The 16,669-nt window shown below is 42.7% G+C and overlaps 1 protein-coding gene across 9 annotated transcripts in view; it reads left to right on the top strand.

Annotated features, from left to right (window-relative positions):
- STIL (STIL centriolar assembly protein) overlaps window positions 1–16,669 on the top strand; it is a 70,468-nt gene that overhangs the window by 12,688 nt on the left and 41,111 nt on the right. For all 9 annotated transcript variants that reach the window (XM_062191283.1, XM_062191284.1, XM_062191279.1 and 6 more), the window contains 5 exons: window positions 273–460; window positions 1,357–1,604; window positions 5,015–5,098; window positions 8,092–8,178; window positions 13,880–14,030. In XM_062191283.1, coding sequence (XP_062047267.1) covers window positions 273–460; window positions 1,357–1,604; window positions 5,015–5,098; window positions 8,092–8,178; window positions 13,880–14,030 — 758 coding nt within the window. The remainder of the gene's footprint in view (window positions 1–272; window positions 461–1,356; window positions 1,605–5,014; window positions 5,099–8,091; window positions 8,179–13,879; window positions 14,031–16,669) is intronic.

The raw sequence follows: 16,669 nt of genomic DNA, 5'->3' as shown, positions 1-16,669 counted from the left end.
ACTTGTGTGTGGCTATAATAGCATTTGTATTTATTGACTCAGCCAGCTATTGTATGTGCTTTTTGTTGATTTCCTTTGCTATATACAAGGTTATGAGGATGAGTGACCCACACAGACTTTACAATCTAGTCAGGTAGACTATATCAGCAAGTCACTTTTAAAAGTTTACTATTGTTATGGACTAAGTGCTTTGCTGAAAGGTAGCCTTGTTTGTTTGATTTGAACTTTATAAATGAGCATATTATATAATAGCTGTTATTTTCATTCTTTAGATGAAGAAGGTGTGACATTGATAGTAGATCGCTTTGATCCTGGTAGAGAAGTACCTGAATGTTTAGAAAGAACTCCTAGTGCTTCTCTTCCTGGAGATTTTTTGATTCCATGCAAAATTCATACTCAAGGACTTTGTTCAAGAGAATTGATGGTTCACAATGCAGATGACTTGAGTTCAACTTTTAAGGTGAGATTCATTGGTAAATCACTTATTCTTCATTTAAACCAGGAATCAGACTAGGCATGCTATGTTATATTTTAACAAATTCAGTTAGATGTAGTTTTTGAGGGCACAAATCCTGGATGGGTGATATTGGTAGCATTCCAGAAAAGGAAGCAGTGTGATCAAGATAGGAAAGTTAGATGTGCTTAGAGTAATGTTAAGGGTGTAGATTTCTGCTGGATTTATGGACAACCATACTGGAATATTACATTGGTCAGGTAAGAGATAGATTTATCTTCTGGCTAAAGAATTTAAATTTTGTCATATGGGCCGTGTATCCATTGAAAGTTTCTGCAAAGAGGAAATACTGTCAGAAGCAGTTAATCTGGTAGGGTAGATTAACTCAGAGAGAGTAGCCTCTGAGTAGTTAGACCATTGAAGTAGTTGGCTGTCCATTAGAGGCAGGTTTGTTGGTAATAGAGTGATGACAGTGAGATAAGAAAGGACATAGTGGGTAGAGCAAATACTGAGGAAGAAATAATTCAATAATTTAGAGTAACAAGAAGAACCAAAGAGGAAGGGACATTATATTCTCTGAGGCTGAGTCAGAGTTGGTGACTTTTTTTTTTCCCGTAGAGTAAATATTTATTAGAGGTAGACATTCCCAATAAGAATTCGAGGTGCTGCTGGGATATCTAAGTTGGAAACTTGTGATGGACCATGGGACAGTAAATCTTATTTTTCTGAAGTAATTATTGTAAACTTTTGGTCACATGGATGAAATGAGAGAATGTGATAAATCAGAACTAATTTAATTTTGTCATTGTAAGATACTATACATATATATACACCAAAGTGAACTTCAGAGGTAAGGGCACATTTCAAAGTTTTAAAGTAATTGTGTCATATTGATTCCTCAGGCTTTGCAGCACCATGTATGCAGCAAAGATTCCTTGGACTGTGGTAAGCTGCTTTCCCTAAGAGCTCATATCACTTCCCAGGAGAATTTGGACGACGTGGATTTTGAATTGCATTGGGCAGCAGTAACCCTAGCAAATAACTTCAGATGCACACCTGTGAGACCCATTCCTATTATTCCAACAGCTCTGGCAAGAAACTTAAGCAGTAATTTGAATATTTCTCAAGTTCAAGGAACCTATAAATATGGGTAAGTAAAAGATATTAATCCAAAATGTTAAATATTGGATACATTAGTATATTTTCTAAGGTGTCCACATAATATAACATAATTTTGCAGTTTGTTTACATGCCAGAGAACTGGTGACTTGATCAATAACCAGGAAAGAAAAACATGGTTAATTTTTTTGAATACAGAATTTTCCTTCAAAGAGTTGTCCACCATCCCATAAAATTTGGTAGTAAAAATTATATGAAAATTGGTTCATATTTTATGATTTGAAAATATTGGAAAAAGTACCTTCTAGTACTAATTTTCCTTTGTATTTTACCTCAGTTTTAGGATTTTTTTTAAGCTACAATGAATAGTTTTGAACCTAAGAGAGGCTGGAGAATTTGTAATATGTGGTCTTAACTGTGAATGAGGAACACTGCAGGTAGAGAAAAGGGATAATGAAATAAAAGCTTACATTTACTCTTGTTTAACAAACTCAACTACTTGAGGGCAGAGCTTTCTCACATAGCTGGAGCAGAGCCTTCTCTAGTTTCGTATCAGCACTCTTAGTTTCTTAAGGAAATGTAAGGCAAGAGAGTATGCTTTCTAATCCTCAGCCACTGCTTCTCTGAATCCTCCTCTGCCCTTTTTATCTGTTGTCTGCTGAACTAGGTTCGACACTGTAGGCACCCTCTGCTTTTTTTTTTTTTTTTTTTTTTTTTTGACAGGCAGAGTGGACAGTGAGAGAGAGAGAGACAGAGAGAAAGGTCTTCCTTTGCCGTTGGTTCACCCTCCAATAGCTGCCGCGGCCAGCACGCTGTGGCTGGCGCACCACGCTTATCCTAAGGCAGGAGCCAGGTGCTTCTCCTGGTCTCCCTTGCAGGTGCAGGGCCCAAGCACTTGGGCCATCCTCCACTGCACTCCCGGGCCACAGCAGAGAGCTGGCCTGGAAGAGGGGCAACCGGGGCAGAATCTGGCGCCCCGACCGGGACTAGAATCCGTTGGGCTGGTGCCGCAAGGCGGAGGATTAGCCTATTGAGCCGCAGCGCCGGCTCACCCTCTGCTTTAAAGTGTTGACCAGAGGTAGCTCTGAGCCTTGTACTTCTGACTTCCTTTCCCACTGACTCCATCCTACTTCCTGTAAATTCTCTAGAGCTGTAAATATTTGCCAGAGTGGGCTCAACTCCCAAGTTGTATCTAAAAATAACTTTTCAAAAGAGGGTGAAGGAAAGAGAATTTTGCTTTTAGAAAGTCCATGGAGTAGCACGAAAGCCCTTTTAGAGCCTCAGGTTCTGCCCAGTGATGCTTTCAGGTTGAAGTACACAGAGGAAAAAGTGTTGATGAATGCCAAAGACCTGGAGTGGCCAACGTCATAGTAATCAGACGATAATTTGAATTAAATGGAACATTTATTAACTTTATTAGTGTTTCTCAACTGAAATATGGAATTTTTGTTGAAATTTATTAGAATATCATTTTTTTCTCTTTTTTTTAAAAGATTTATTTATTTATTGAAAGTCAGTTACACAGAGAAGGAAAAGCAGAGAGAGAGGTCTTCCATCCGCTGGTTCACTCCCCAATTGGCCATAATGGCTGCAGCTGCACTGATCCAAAGCCAGGAGCCAGGAGCTTCTTCAGGGTATCCCATGTGGGTGCAGGGCCCCAAGCACTTGAGCCATCTTCCAGTGCCTTCCCAGGCTATTAACAGAGTGCTGGATTGGAAGAGGAGTAGCCAGGTTACAAACCGGTGCCCTTTTGGGATGCTGGTGCCACAGGTGGAGGCTTAGCTTTCTACACACGGCGCCAGCCCCTACATGCTCAATATTATATCCAAATGTCTGTTTCCCTTGTCCTTACCTGTCTAGAATTATATGATACATTTGTTCTTTTCCACAACCACTTACATTCATTTATTCACCATAATACTAGAATTCACTGTGTAGTAGGTATTGTGTTAGACTCTGGAAATACATTTTTAAAAGTCGTACTTACTGTCCATTATGTATCTTAGCATCTAAACTTGATGTATTATAATGGGGGTTTAAATATAGAGTTGGGGAAGTAGGAAGGTGTGTCAAAATTGCCTGGGAAAATCATGGAAAGCCTGAACTAATTCTTTTAAAGATAAGAATTTATCTTTTAAAGATAAGGCAGGGGGAAGCCATGCAAAGCAAGTTTAAGTATCATTGTTGATACATAAATTTTATGCCAATTCAGACTTAATCTTCTTGTCACATAGCCTGATAAGTTCATTATCTGTGTATTAGGGTTATTTTAACAATAACATAGATCATCATCAGTGGTGCTACCAAGACTTTTTAACATGGCTTTAATTAACTCAATCTTAAAAAAAATTAATTTATTTGAGAGACAAAGAGGTAGATAGAGCTCTCATTTCTGCTGATTTGCTTCCCAAATACAATGAACTGCTGAAGCTGGGAGCCAGGAATGTGATACAGGTCTCTCTTGTAAGTGATTTAAAACCAAAACAATGAAATTAACTCTCAACAGTTCTACTTCAGCTTTTTTATATTCCTAAAGCCTACTGCCAGTAATAAATATAATGATATATAAATGTTGTATAATGTCCTTTTGGGGAACAGAAAGCTTTAGTTTTTTTTTGTTTTTTGTTTTTTTAAGATTTTATTTATTTGAGAGGTAGAGTTACAGACAGTGAGAGGGTACGACAGAAAGGTCTTCCATCTGCTGGTTTACTCCCCAAATGGCCACAGTGGCTGGAGCTGGGCTGATCCAAAACCAGGAGTCAGGAGCTTCTTCCGGGTCTCCCACTTAGGTGCAGGAGCCCAAGCGCTTGGGCCATCTTCTACTGCTTTCCCAGGCCGTAGCAGAGAGCTGGATCAGTACAGGAACAACCAAAACTAGAACCAGCTCCCATGTAGGATGCTGGCGCTGCAGGTGGTGGATTAATCTACTGTGCCACAGCATAGCCCTAGCTTTAGGGTTTTATCGTGATGGTTCCAAAGTTTTTTAGAGTGGTTGGAATAATGTAGTACATGGTGGTTGATTATACCTCCCTTAAGTTACCTCCTTTAGTGAGAAGTTACATCTCTTGCAGTCCTGTCAACTCAAGCTGAATGTTTGAACACTTCCAGTAACAGGAGATTCTTCCAGGGAAATTTATTTAGTCCTGAATTTGTCTGCCTTTGTGTTAAATATTTGATTAAGTGAGTTACCAGTAAAGTTTTAAAAGTCATATATAGTAGAAGTTTGAAGACATTAAATCTCTTTAATCTCTTCCTCTTACTGGAATTTTGTTTTTACTGAGTCACACATTTTGAACTATTTTCCTTGTGTGCATGTGTGTATGTGATGATGTTTGTATCAACCATGTGCCTGACTTAAAATATGCTTTAGCACTCAGATTGTCTGTTTTAGGCAGGAAGTACATACTTTAATTTGCTTTCACATGAATGTCTTCTGTTTAGGTATCTTACCATGGATGAAACACGCAAATTGTTACTTTTGCTGGAATCTGATCCCAAGGTTTATTCTCTACCATTAGTAGGAATGTAAGTGTTGGATTATTTCTTAAAACTTTTTTTTAACAGCTTTATTTATTTACTTATTTGAAAGGAGAAATTACAGAGACAGAAGGAGAGGCAGAGAGAGAAAGAGAGAGGCCGGTCTTCCATCTGCTGGTTCACTCCCCAGATGGCTGCACTGGCCAGGACTGGGCCAGTCAAAGCCAGGAGCCAAGAGCTCTGTCTATATCTCCCAAATGGGTGCAGGGGCCCAAGTACTTGGGCCATTTTCTGTGGCTTTCCCAGGCACATTAGCAGGGAATTTGGAAGTAAAACAACCGGGGAATATGGAATGCTGGGAATGCAGATGGCGGCTTAACCTGCTACACTACAGCACTGGCTCCTTTTAAAATATTTTTAAGCTAATTATGTATTCAGATATATACAAGCGTGTGAATTAGTAGTACTATATTCAGATCATCAAAGGCCAGTTGTTCATAAGCATTCTTTTTTAATAATAAAATCAGCTGAAATAGGATTTTGCCTAGTCTTAGGAAGAATTCCTATGTATAAATCAGATAAAAGTTGAATTTTTCTGGTTGAGGTTGTAGTCTTAGAGTTCCCCCTTTTTCAGCTTTCTCTCATTACCCTCATCCTTTGGTACTTTGAAGAACCCAGAGCCCACTTCTGTTCAGTTAGTGGTTAAAGGACAAATCATTGAGAAACTTAAGTTCATTCAGTATTTATTGAGTGCTTACCATATTCGTAGTATTATGCTTTGTGCTTTTTGGGGGCTTAAAACTCCTCAAAGAATTTATATTCAAAATGAGGCAATCATATTCACACAAAGAACTAATAAAGAATATGATTTATTATGAAATGAGCAGGATAGAGTGAGCACTATTACTGTTTGTGAAAGAGGCATGATGGGGCACTATCTTAGGAAAGGTACATGTAGGCTGGACCTTTAATTGTTTCACTAGTAGAAGGGAGGATTATTGGGAAAGGAAACTCATGTGAGGGAATGGCATGTGCAAGTTAATGAGAACGTACAGATGGTCTCTGGACCATGAAATCTACTTAGAGTCTATTTGCTGTGGTCTTGGTATTGGCTATAGGTTATTGATGTCTAAGTGAATATTTGTTAAAAGGCTTCTGTGTCACAGAGTACCAAAATATGTTATGGCATTTAATCCTCTCAACAACTCTATAGAGTAGTTTTTGATTACAAACTTCAGTCTCCTCTAATGTAGCCCATTCTGTCTAAGGTAATGCATTCTAGCAGCTTTCTTTTACTACTGTTTACCATTTTCTCTTCCATATCTCAGGTAGAAGAGAATACAAACATGCTGCTTCTCACTCTTTCTGTCTCTCTCTAGATATAGTTATATGGATATATGAAGAGGTCTTCAAAAAGTTTATGGAAAATTGTATATAAAAATATGCACAGATTTAAAAAAATTTTTTGCACCAAAACTTAACTTTTAATTCCACTTTTCCATGGGCTTACTTTTTATCTTTTTATTTATTTATTAATTTTTTTAAAAATTTATTTATTTATTTTGACAGGCAGAGTGGACAGTGAGAGAGAGAGAGACAGAGAGAAAGGTCTTCCTTTGCCGTTGGTTCACCCTCAAATGGTTGCCACGGCCGGCACACCGCGCTGATCCGATTGCAGGAGCCAGGTGCTTCTCCCATGGGGTGCAGGGCCCAAGCACTTGGGCCATCCTCCACTGCACTCCCGGGCCACAGCAGAGAGCTGGCCTGGAAGAGGGGCAACCGGGACAGAATCCAGCACCCCGACCGGGACTAGAACCCGGTGTGCTGGCGCCACTAGGCAGAGGATTAGCCTATTGAGCCACGGCACCGGCCTATTTATTAATTTTTTAAAAGATTGATTTATTTACTTGAAAGAGTTACACACAGGCAGAGAGAAAAAGGTCTTCGATCCATTGGTTCACTCCCCAATTGGCTGGAACAGCTGGAGCACTGATCCGAAACCAGGAGCCAATAGTTTTTTCCAGGTCTTCCACATGGGTGCAGGGGCCCAAGGACTTGGGCCATCTTCTATTGCTTTCCCAAGTCATAGCAGAGAGCTGGATTGGAAGTGGAGCAGCCAGGACTTGAACCGGCACCCATATGGGATGCTGGCACTGCAGGCAGTGGCTTTACCTGCTACTCTACAGCACCGGCCCCAGGCTTACTTTTTTAAAAGATTTACTTTAGGGGCCGGCACCGTGGCTCACTTGGTTAATCCTCCGCCTGTGGTGCTGGCGTCCCATATGAGCACCGGGTTCTAGTCCCAGTTGCTCTTCCATTCCAGCTCTCTGCTGCGGCCTGGGAAGGCAGTAGAGGATGGCCCAAGTGCTTGGGCCCCTGCACCCACATGGGAGATCAGGAGGAAGCACCTGGCTCCTGCCTTCGGATTGGTGTAGCTCCGACCATAGCGGCCACTTGGGGTGAACCAATGGAAGGAAGACCTTTCTCTCTGTCTCTCTCTCTCTCACTGTCGAACTCTATCTGTCAAATAAAAAAAACAGATTTTATTTATTTGAAACAGTTAGAGAAAGCAAGAGTCATACACAGGGAAACAGAGAGAGAGGGAGGGAGAAAGATCTTCCATCTCCTGATTCACTCCCCAAATGGCTACAGTGGCCAGGTCTGGGACAGGCTTAAGCCAGGAACCTGAAACTCCATCCAGGACTCCTATGTGGATGGCAGGGGCCCAAGTATCTAGGCCATCTTCTGCTGCTTTCCTAGGCCCATTAGCAGGGGCTTGAATTGGAAGCAGAGCAGCCAGGATTCAAACTGGTGCTTTTAGGGATGCCAGTGTTGCAGGCAGTAGCTTAACGTGCTGGCCACAATGCCCCATAGACTCTTTGAAGTAACTTCATTGTTCTTTCTTAAGTATCAGCATACTCTGGTGCTTGTTGATTTGTTATTTGTGCCTTTTAACATGTTGCTGGTTAATATTAACTTGAGAACATAAAGTATGTTCATTTGTAAATGACTGGTTTTTAATTTCTATTTTTTTCTTTTAGTTGGCTCTCTGGAATTATACATATCTATAGTCCTCAAGTATGGGCTTGCTGCTTGCGATACATGTTCAGTTCTGCTATTCAAGAAAGGCAAGTGATAGTCCTGCAGTATTTATTTTTCTCTTTTCCTCCATTTGTATTTTATTGGTCTCATTTAAAATTCATATAATATTACCTTAAACTTTCACAGCACTAATAAACAAGTACATTAAGAAAAACCTTATAGGGGTTTTATATAGGGGTCAGCATTTTAACTTTATAAGGGTTTCTTATAGGGGTCGGCATTGTGGAGTAGTGGGAAGACTGCTGATTGTGACATCAGTATCCCACTTGGGCTGTAGTTCAACTCTATGCAGCTCCAGTTGCTATCCAGCTCCCTGCTAATGTGCCTGGGAAAGCAGCAGAAGATGGCCCAATACTTGGGCCCCTGCATGCACATGGAAGACCTAGATGAAGCTCCTGGCTTTGGCCTGGCTTAGCCCTGGCCATTGCGGCCATTTGGGGAGTGAACCTGCAGATGGAAGATCTCTTTCTGTAACCATAAATTAAACAAAACAAAACAAAACAAAAAAAAACAAAAAAACAACCAAAAAAATGGTGATGAGTTCTGTGGAGAAAAATAAAGCCAGTGGCAGGTACAGAGTTGCAGTTTTAAATAGGTGGTCAGGGAGGCAGATACTTGAGGTGAAGGAGTAAGTCCTGTGGCTGTTGTGATAAAGGACACATCAAATGCAGAGATCCTGGGTTAAAACTTACCTTGTCTCTTCAAGGCATGGCAAGGGGGTTGCTGTGGCTAGTGAAGAGTGAGGGAAAGGGAGAGTAGCAGGAGATGAGTTCAGAGAGCTAAGTAGAAGGCCATTGTTAAACGTTTTTTATAAGATTTTATTTATTTAATTGAGAAGTAGAGTTACAGAGGAAGGGAGAGACAGAGAGAAAGGTCTTTCGTCTGCTGGTTCACTCCCCAAATGGTCGCAATGGCCAGAGCTGGGCCAGTCCAAAGCCAGGAGCCAGGAGTTTCTTCTGGGTCTCCTACATGGGTGCAGGGGCCCAAGCACGTGGGACATCTTCCTCTGCTTAGCAGAGAATTGGATTGGAAGAGGAAAAGTCAGGACCTCAGGCAGAGGCTTAGCCTACTATACCACTGCACTGGCCCCCATTGTTAAACTTCTGATCTTTGCTAATGTGATAGATAAAAAATTATCCTTTCCAATTTTTTTAAAGACTTGTTCATTTCTTTATTTGAAAGTTACAGAGAGGGAGAGACAGAGAGAGAAAGAGACTGAGATCGATCAACCTTCTATCCGCTGATTCACTCCCTGGATGGCTGCAACCTCTGGGGCTGGGTCAGGCTGAAGCCAGTACTAGGAGCTTCATTCAGGTCTCCCACATGGGTAGCAGGAGCCTAAGTACTTGGGCCATCTTCTGCTGCTTTACCCAGGCCATTAGCAGGGAACTGTGTTGATAGCTTTACCCTGCTACACCACAGTGCTGACCCCTTTCCAGTGTTTTATGACCTCATCTCTTGAAAACCATAATTTGTGTCTTCTGGCCTTTTTCTCTTGGATTGGGCATCTTTTTTTAAATTTATTTAGCCTGAAACTCCATCTAGGTCTCCCACATGGATAATAGGGGCCCAAGTACTTGGGCCATCCTCCACTGCTTTCCCAGGTCCATAAGCAGGGAGGTAGTTCAGAAGTAGAGCAGCCAGGACTCAAACTGGTGCTCACGTAGGGTACCAGCATTGCAGGCAGTGGCTCAACCCACTGTGTCACGAGACAGGCCCGTCATTTGCTTTGTAAGAGCACATCCACCTCTCGCTTCCCAGCCTACTTATATGTGTGTGTGTGTAATATAAAACAGAGAAGTATGTTTATGAGTATATGAAAGCAAAGATCCCCCCCCATTGTCTTTACATTTAACTTTAGTTAATAGTATTTTTTGCAGACTTTTTTCTTTTTTAAAGATGTACAGAGAGAAGTAACGCGCGCGCGCGAGAGAGGTCTTCCATCCACTAGTTCACTCCCCAAATGACCACAATGGCCAGAGCTGAGCCAATCTGAAACCAGGAGCCAGGAGCTTCTTCTGGGTCTCCCACATGGGTACAGGGCCCCAAGGACCTAGGTCATCTTCTACTGCTTTCCCAGGCCATATCAGAGAGCTGGATTGGAAGTGGAGCAGCTGGAATTCAAACCGGCGCCCTTGTGGGATGCCGGCGCTATGGGCCAGGGCTTTAACCCTCTGTGCCACAGTGCCAGCCCCAGCAGACTTTTCTTTAAAAGTCATACTTATCAGTCTTTTTTCTATCTTTCTTGGAAAGGGATTGCCCACTCCAGATGTACTTACTGAAATAGAAAATCTCGGCTGGCGCCGCAGCTCACTAGGCTAATCCTCCGCCTGCAGCGCCGGCACACTAGGTTCTAGTCCCAGTCGGGGCGCTGGATTCTGTCCAGCTCTCTGCTGTGGCCCGGGAAGGCAGTGGAGGATGGCCCAAGTCCTTGGGCCCTGCACCCGCATGGGAGACCAGGAGAAGCACCTGGCTCCTGGCTTCGGATCAGCGTGATGCGCCGGCCGCAGCGGCCATTGGAGGGTGAACCAACGGCAAAAAGGAAGACCTTTCTGTCTCTCTCTCTCTCTCACTATCCACTCTGCCTGTCAAAAAAAAAAAAAAAAAGAAAAGAAAATCTCTTAGATTTTCTTCAGATGTTTTATATACTTTTTTTAAAAAAAATTATTTATTTATTTGAAAGGCAGAGCTACAGAGAGAGAGAGAGAGAGAGAGATCTTCCATACGTTGGTTCACTCCCCCAAATGGCTGCAATGGCCGGAGGTGGGCCAATCTGAAGCCAGGAGTGCAGGAGCCCAAGAACTTGGGCCATCTTCTACTACTTTCCCAGGCCACAGCAGAGAGCTGGGTTGGAAGTGGGGCAGCCAGTTCTTGAACAGGTGCCCACATGGGATGCTAGCACTGTAGGCGGCGGCTTTACCCTCTACCCCACGGTGCCAGCCCCTATACTTTTTACATTGTATTTCAACTTTGCAAAAAAATGTTTTGTTTGCAGTAAAGCAAATTGTTTGATTCTTTACTGTGATTTAGTGTGTTAAACTTTATTATCAGTTATTAATATTGCTTTAAGTTCATATTGACAGTAAATGCTCAGTAAAATTAGAGTAGTGATTTTATCTGACCCCAGAGATGAGAATTGAGCAGAACAGGCATTCTGACTCTCTAGACAAGTAATTTCTCATTTAATATTTTACAAAGTAGAGGCAACTCCTAAAATATTTCTAAGTAGTTTGCTTTAGTTTACTTTTTTTTTTTTTTTTTTTTTGACAGGCAGAGTGGACAGTGAGAGAGAGACAGAGAGAAAGGTCCTCCTTTTCCATTGGTTCACTTCCCAATGGCCGCCGCAGCCGGTGCACTGCACTGTTCTGAAGCCAGGAGCCAGGTGCTTCTCCTGGTCCCCCACGCGGGTGCAGGGCCCAAGGACCTGGGCCATCCTCCACTGCACTCCCAGGCCACAGCAGAGAGCTGGACTGGAAGAGGAGCAACCGGGACAGAACCCGGCGCCCCAACCGGGACTAGAACCTGGTGTGCCAGCACCACAGGTGGAGGATTAGCCTATTAAGCCGTGGTGCTGGTCTTTAGTTTACATTTTAAGGACTGTTGGTTTTACAAATATTCATAAATATTTTTCAGTTAGCAAACAGTAAAATTATTATTTGTTTTATCTTTTATAATAGAGAGATATTGTAAAAATTAAATATCTATTTTTAAAAGACTAGGTAAATAGAAATAGTACATCTATAAAGTGTATATTGGGTAGTCATTAAAAAAGCATAAGGGTGCTGGCGCTGTGGCATAGTAGGCTAAGCCTAAGCCTGTGGTTCTGGCATCACATATGGGTCCCAGTTCGAGTCCCAGCTGTTCCACTTCCTATCCAGCTCTCTGCTATGGCCTGAGAAAGCAGAAAATGTCCAAGTGCTTGGACTCCTGCACCTGTGTGGGAGACCCAGAGGAAGTTCCTGGCTCTTGGCTTTTGAACCGGCCCAACTGGCTATTGTGGCCATTAGGGGAGCATGCCAGTGGATGGATGGCCTTTCTGTTTCTCCACCCTCTGTAACTCTACCTCTCACATAAATAAAATCTTTAAAAAAAAAAAAAAAACAAAACAAGAATAAGGGGATCTGAGGTATAATACAGAATAGCGATATAGGAAGAGATATAAGGTAGATTGTCATATTCAAAAGTAACAGTTGTGGAGCTGGTGTTATGGTGAGGCAAGTTAAACTGACACTTGGGACGCTGGCATCCCATGTTGGAGTACCAGTTTTTGAGTACCTGAGAAAGCAGTGAAACATGGCCCATGTGCTTGGGCTCTGCCACCCACATAGGAGACCAGGAAAGAGTTCCAGGCTCCTGGCTTCAGCTTGCCTTAGGTCCAGGTCTTCCAGCAATTTGGGTAGTGAACCATCATATGGAAGATCTGTCTCTATCCACTCCCCCCTTTCTGTCTTTCTTTCTGCATTGGGGAAATAATTTTTTCTTATAAAAAATTTTTATAATTTTATAAAAGCTGTTGCAAATTGTATCTCCATTTTTGTTGAATTATATAGAACATTGGTGGGTGCTTGAAAAATTCTGTAAGTATTCCCTAAACTATAGAGTAGAGTGGGGTGATTTTCATTCTCCATTTTATACATTTCAGTTTTGTTTGAGGTTTTTATAAGGAGTATGTATAAGTGAACTTCCAAAAGTTCATGGCAGAATCATCTCAAAAGACAAATTCAGGGGCCCAGTGCTGTGATGTAGCAGATTAAACTTCTACCTTAAACACTGGCATCCCATATGGGGCCAGTTCTATTCCTGGCTGCTCCACTTCCAATCCAGCTCCCTGGTAATGCTCCTGGGAAAGCAGCAGAATGGCCCAAGTGCTTGGGCCACAAGCACACATGTGAAAGACCCAGAAGAAGCTCCTGGCTTGGCTCTTGTCTGGCCCAGCTCCATCTGTTGTGGCCATTTGTGGGATGAATCAGTAGATGGAAAAATCTCTGTCTCTGTCCTCCACCCCATAACTCTGCCTTTCAAATAACAAATAAATATTTTTAAATTTTTTAAAAAATAAAAAGACAACTGTATTTTTGTCTAAAAAATTTTGCAATCCATATGTAGTTTTCTGATAAACAGTTTCCATGAACTTTTTGAGGATCCCTTGTATTTCTATCTTTTTTATTTTTAAAGATTTTTTTAACTATTTATCTGAGAGGTAGAGTTAAAGACAGTGAGAGGGAGAGACAGAGAGAAAGGTCTTCCTTCCTTTGGTTCACTCCCCACATGGCTGCAACTGTGCCAATCCGAAGCTAGGAGCCAGGTGCTTCTAAACATATCCCATGTGGGTGCAGGGACCCAAGCAATTGAGCCATCATCTGCTGCTTTCCCAGGCCTCAGCAGAGAGTCAGATTGGAAGAGGAGCAGCTGGGACTAGAACTGGTGCCCCCATGGGATGCCGGCGCCGTAGGTGGAGGATTAACCTACTGTGTCATGGCGCCGGCCCCAAGGATCCCTTGTATTTCATAACAATATATTTTCTATTTTTCTTCTTTTTATGTTTTTTGTTTTTTCTTTTATAAAATATATTTTAAAAATTAAAAATTAACATTAAAAAGTATGCATAAATTTGCCTCCCAGTTTTCTTTCAAAAATTGGACTCTTCAGTCAATCTGTTAACTAGATTAAGTGCCTCCCATGAAGTTTACCTCAGGACATTTTAATTAAATGGCATTTTCTGTCCAGGGTTTTTTCAGAATCTGGAAATTTCATCATAGTTCTCTACTCTGTGACACATAAGGAACCTGAGTTTTATGAATGCCTTCCTTGTGACGATGAGATCTCTGATCTTCGTTTTCAGTTACTAACCAGCAAAGAAACATTACATCTTTTCAAAGTAAGTCATTTGATTACCTGGTATATTAACAACTGTTTGGAGCTAACATACCTGGTATATTAACAACTGTTTGGAGGCTAAAACCAGTGGCTTCTACCCTTTAAAATAGTAATTCAAGTTAGCGGGGTTTGCTTATTTTTTTTTTTTTTTTAAAAACACATTTATTTATTTGAGAGTCAGATTTACACAGAGAGAAAAGGAGAGGCAGAGAGAGAGAGAGAGAGAGAGAGAGAGAGAGAGGGGTCTTCCATTCGCAGGTTCGCTCCCCAAATGACCACAACCACTAGAGCTGCGGTGATCTGAAGTAGGAACCAGGAGCTTTCTCCAGGTCTTCCCAAGCAGGGCCCAAGGACTTGGGCCATCCTCTACTGCTTTCCCAGGCCACAGCAGAGAGCTGGATTGGAAGTGGAGCACCCGGTACTGAACTAGCACCTGTATGGGATGCCGGCACTGCAGGCGGTGGCTCTACCCACTATGCCACAATGCTGACCCTGGCTTTGTTTATAAATAATCTTGGGCTGGCGCCGTGGCTCAACAGGCTAATCCTCCGCCTAGCGGTGCCAGCACACTGGGTTCTAGTCCCGGTCAGGGCGCCGGATTCTGTCCCGGTTGTCCCTCTTCCAGGCCAGCTCTCTGCTATGGCCCGGGAAGGCAGTGGAGGATGGCCCAAGTGCTTGGGCACTGCACCCCATGGGAGACCAGGAGAAGCACCTGGCTCCTGCCTTCGGAACCGCACAGTGCGCTGGCCGCAGCGGCCATTGGAGGGTGAACCAACGGCAAAGGAAGACCTTTCTCTCTGTCTCTCTCTCTCACTGTCCACTCTGCCTGTCAACAATTTAAGAAAAAAAAAAATCTTATTAAATATTACTTTTATTCACATTTATTGTTATATTTTATTAGGAAATCTTTTTTTTAAGATTTATTTTATTTATTTGAAAAGACAGAGTTACAGAGAGAGGTAGAGACAGAGAGAGAGGTCTTCCAACTGCTGGTCCACTCCCCAGATGGCCGCAATGGCCAGAGCTGCGTTGATCTGAAGCCAGGAGCCAGGAGCTTCTTCTTGGTCTCCCATTTAGGTGCAGGGGCCCAAGGACTTGGGCCATCTTGTACTGCTTTCCCAGGACATAGCAGAGAGCTGGATCGGAAGAGGAGCAGCCGGGATGAGAACTGGCACCCAAAAGTGATACCAGGGCTTTAACCCATTGTGCCACAGCGCTGGCCCCCATTAGTAAATCTTAACCCGTATCTCCAGAACCAAATTATATACAGAATTTAAGGTTACCCACAGGGTACCTTGCCCGCAATTTTTAAAAAAATTTTTGAAGAATTTATTAATAGTTTATATGTTGTGCCATTTTATATTATTGAGCATTAATTTTGTAATCTGAGTTTTCTTTTTCTTAACAGTGTTATTTTTAAAATATGTTCATAACACAAAAATGTTTTTCACACTTAGAAGACAATATTTATATAATTTGTGACACCAGAATGTATTATTTCCGTGTTAGGTAAATACAGATCATCTAAGTGATGATCACAGAAAAAGCAGATCCTTGAAATTATAGATAACAGTATATAGAAATGTTCAATGACCACTTTTCAGTAAGAGTGTTGCTTATCCTAGGTCTAATACCAACAATCAAAATGCATTCTTTTTTTTTTTTCTTTTTATTTGACAGGCAGAGTGGATAGTGAGAGAGAGAGAGACAGAGAGAAAGGTCTTCCTTTTTGCCGTTGGTTCACCCTCCAATGGCCGCTGCAGCCAGCACATCTCGCTGATCCGAAGCCAGGAGCCAGGTGCTTCTCCTGGTCTCCCATACGGGTGCAGGGCCCAAGGACTTGGGCCATCCTCCACTGCCTTCCCGGGCCATAGCAGAGAGCTGGCCTGGAAGAGGGACAACCGGGATAGAATCCGGCGCCCCGACCGGGACTAGAACCCGGTGTGCCGGCGCCACAAGGCGGAGGATTAGCCTGTTAAGCCATGGCGCTGGCCAAAATGCATTCTTTAGTTTATTATGAAATTTTTTTAGGGGCCAGTGCTGTGGTGTAGTGGGTTAAAGCCCTGGCCTGAAGCGCCAGCATCCCATATGGGCGCCGGTTCTAGTCCCAGCTGCTCCACTTCCGATCCAGCTCTCTGCTATGGCCTGGGAAAGCAGTACAAGATGGCCCAAGTCCTTGGGCCCCTGCACCCACGTGGGAGACCCAGAAGAAGCTCCTGGCTCCTGGCTTCAGATTGGCACAGCTCTGGCTGTTGTGGCCAAGTGGGGAGTGAACCAGCAGATGGAAGACCTCTCTCTCTCTCTCTCTCTCTCTCTGCCTCTCCTCTCTCTGTGTAACTCTGACTTTCAAATAAATAAATAAATCCTTAAAAAAAAGAAATTAAAAAAAATATTTTTTTATTTGAAAGGCAGAGTTACAGAGAGGCAGAGGCAGAGAGAAAGAAGTCTTCCATCTGCTCGTTCACTCCCTAAATGGCTGCAATGGCTGGAGCTGGGCTGATCCAAAGCCAGGAGCCAGGGGCCTCTTCTGGGTCTCCCTTGTGGGTGCAGGGGCCCAAGGAACTGGACAATCTTCTACTGCTTTCCCAGGCCATAGCAAAGAGCTGGATGGGAAGTGGAGCTGCTGGGACTTGAACTGGC

Source organism: Lepus europaeus, chromosome 5, assembly GCF_033115175.1.
Source record: "Lepus europaeus isolate LE1 chromosome 5, mLepTim1.pri, whole genome shotgun sequence".
Taxonomy (NCBI): Eukaryota; Metazoa; Chordata; class Mammalia; order Lagomorpha; family Leporidae; genus Lepus; species Lepus europaeus.
The sequence above is the reverse complement of the archived record's forward strand: the minus strand, read 5'-3'. Positions and strand labels throughout refer to the sequence as shown.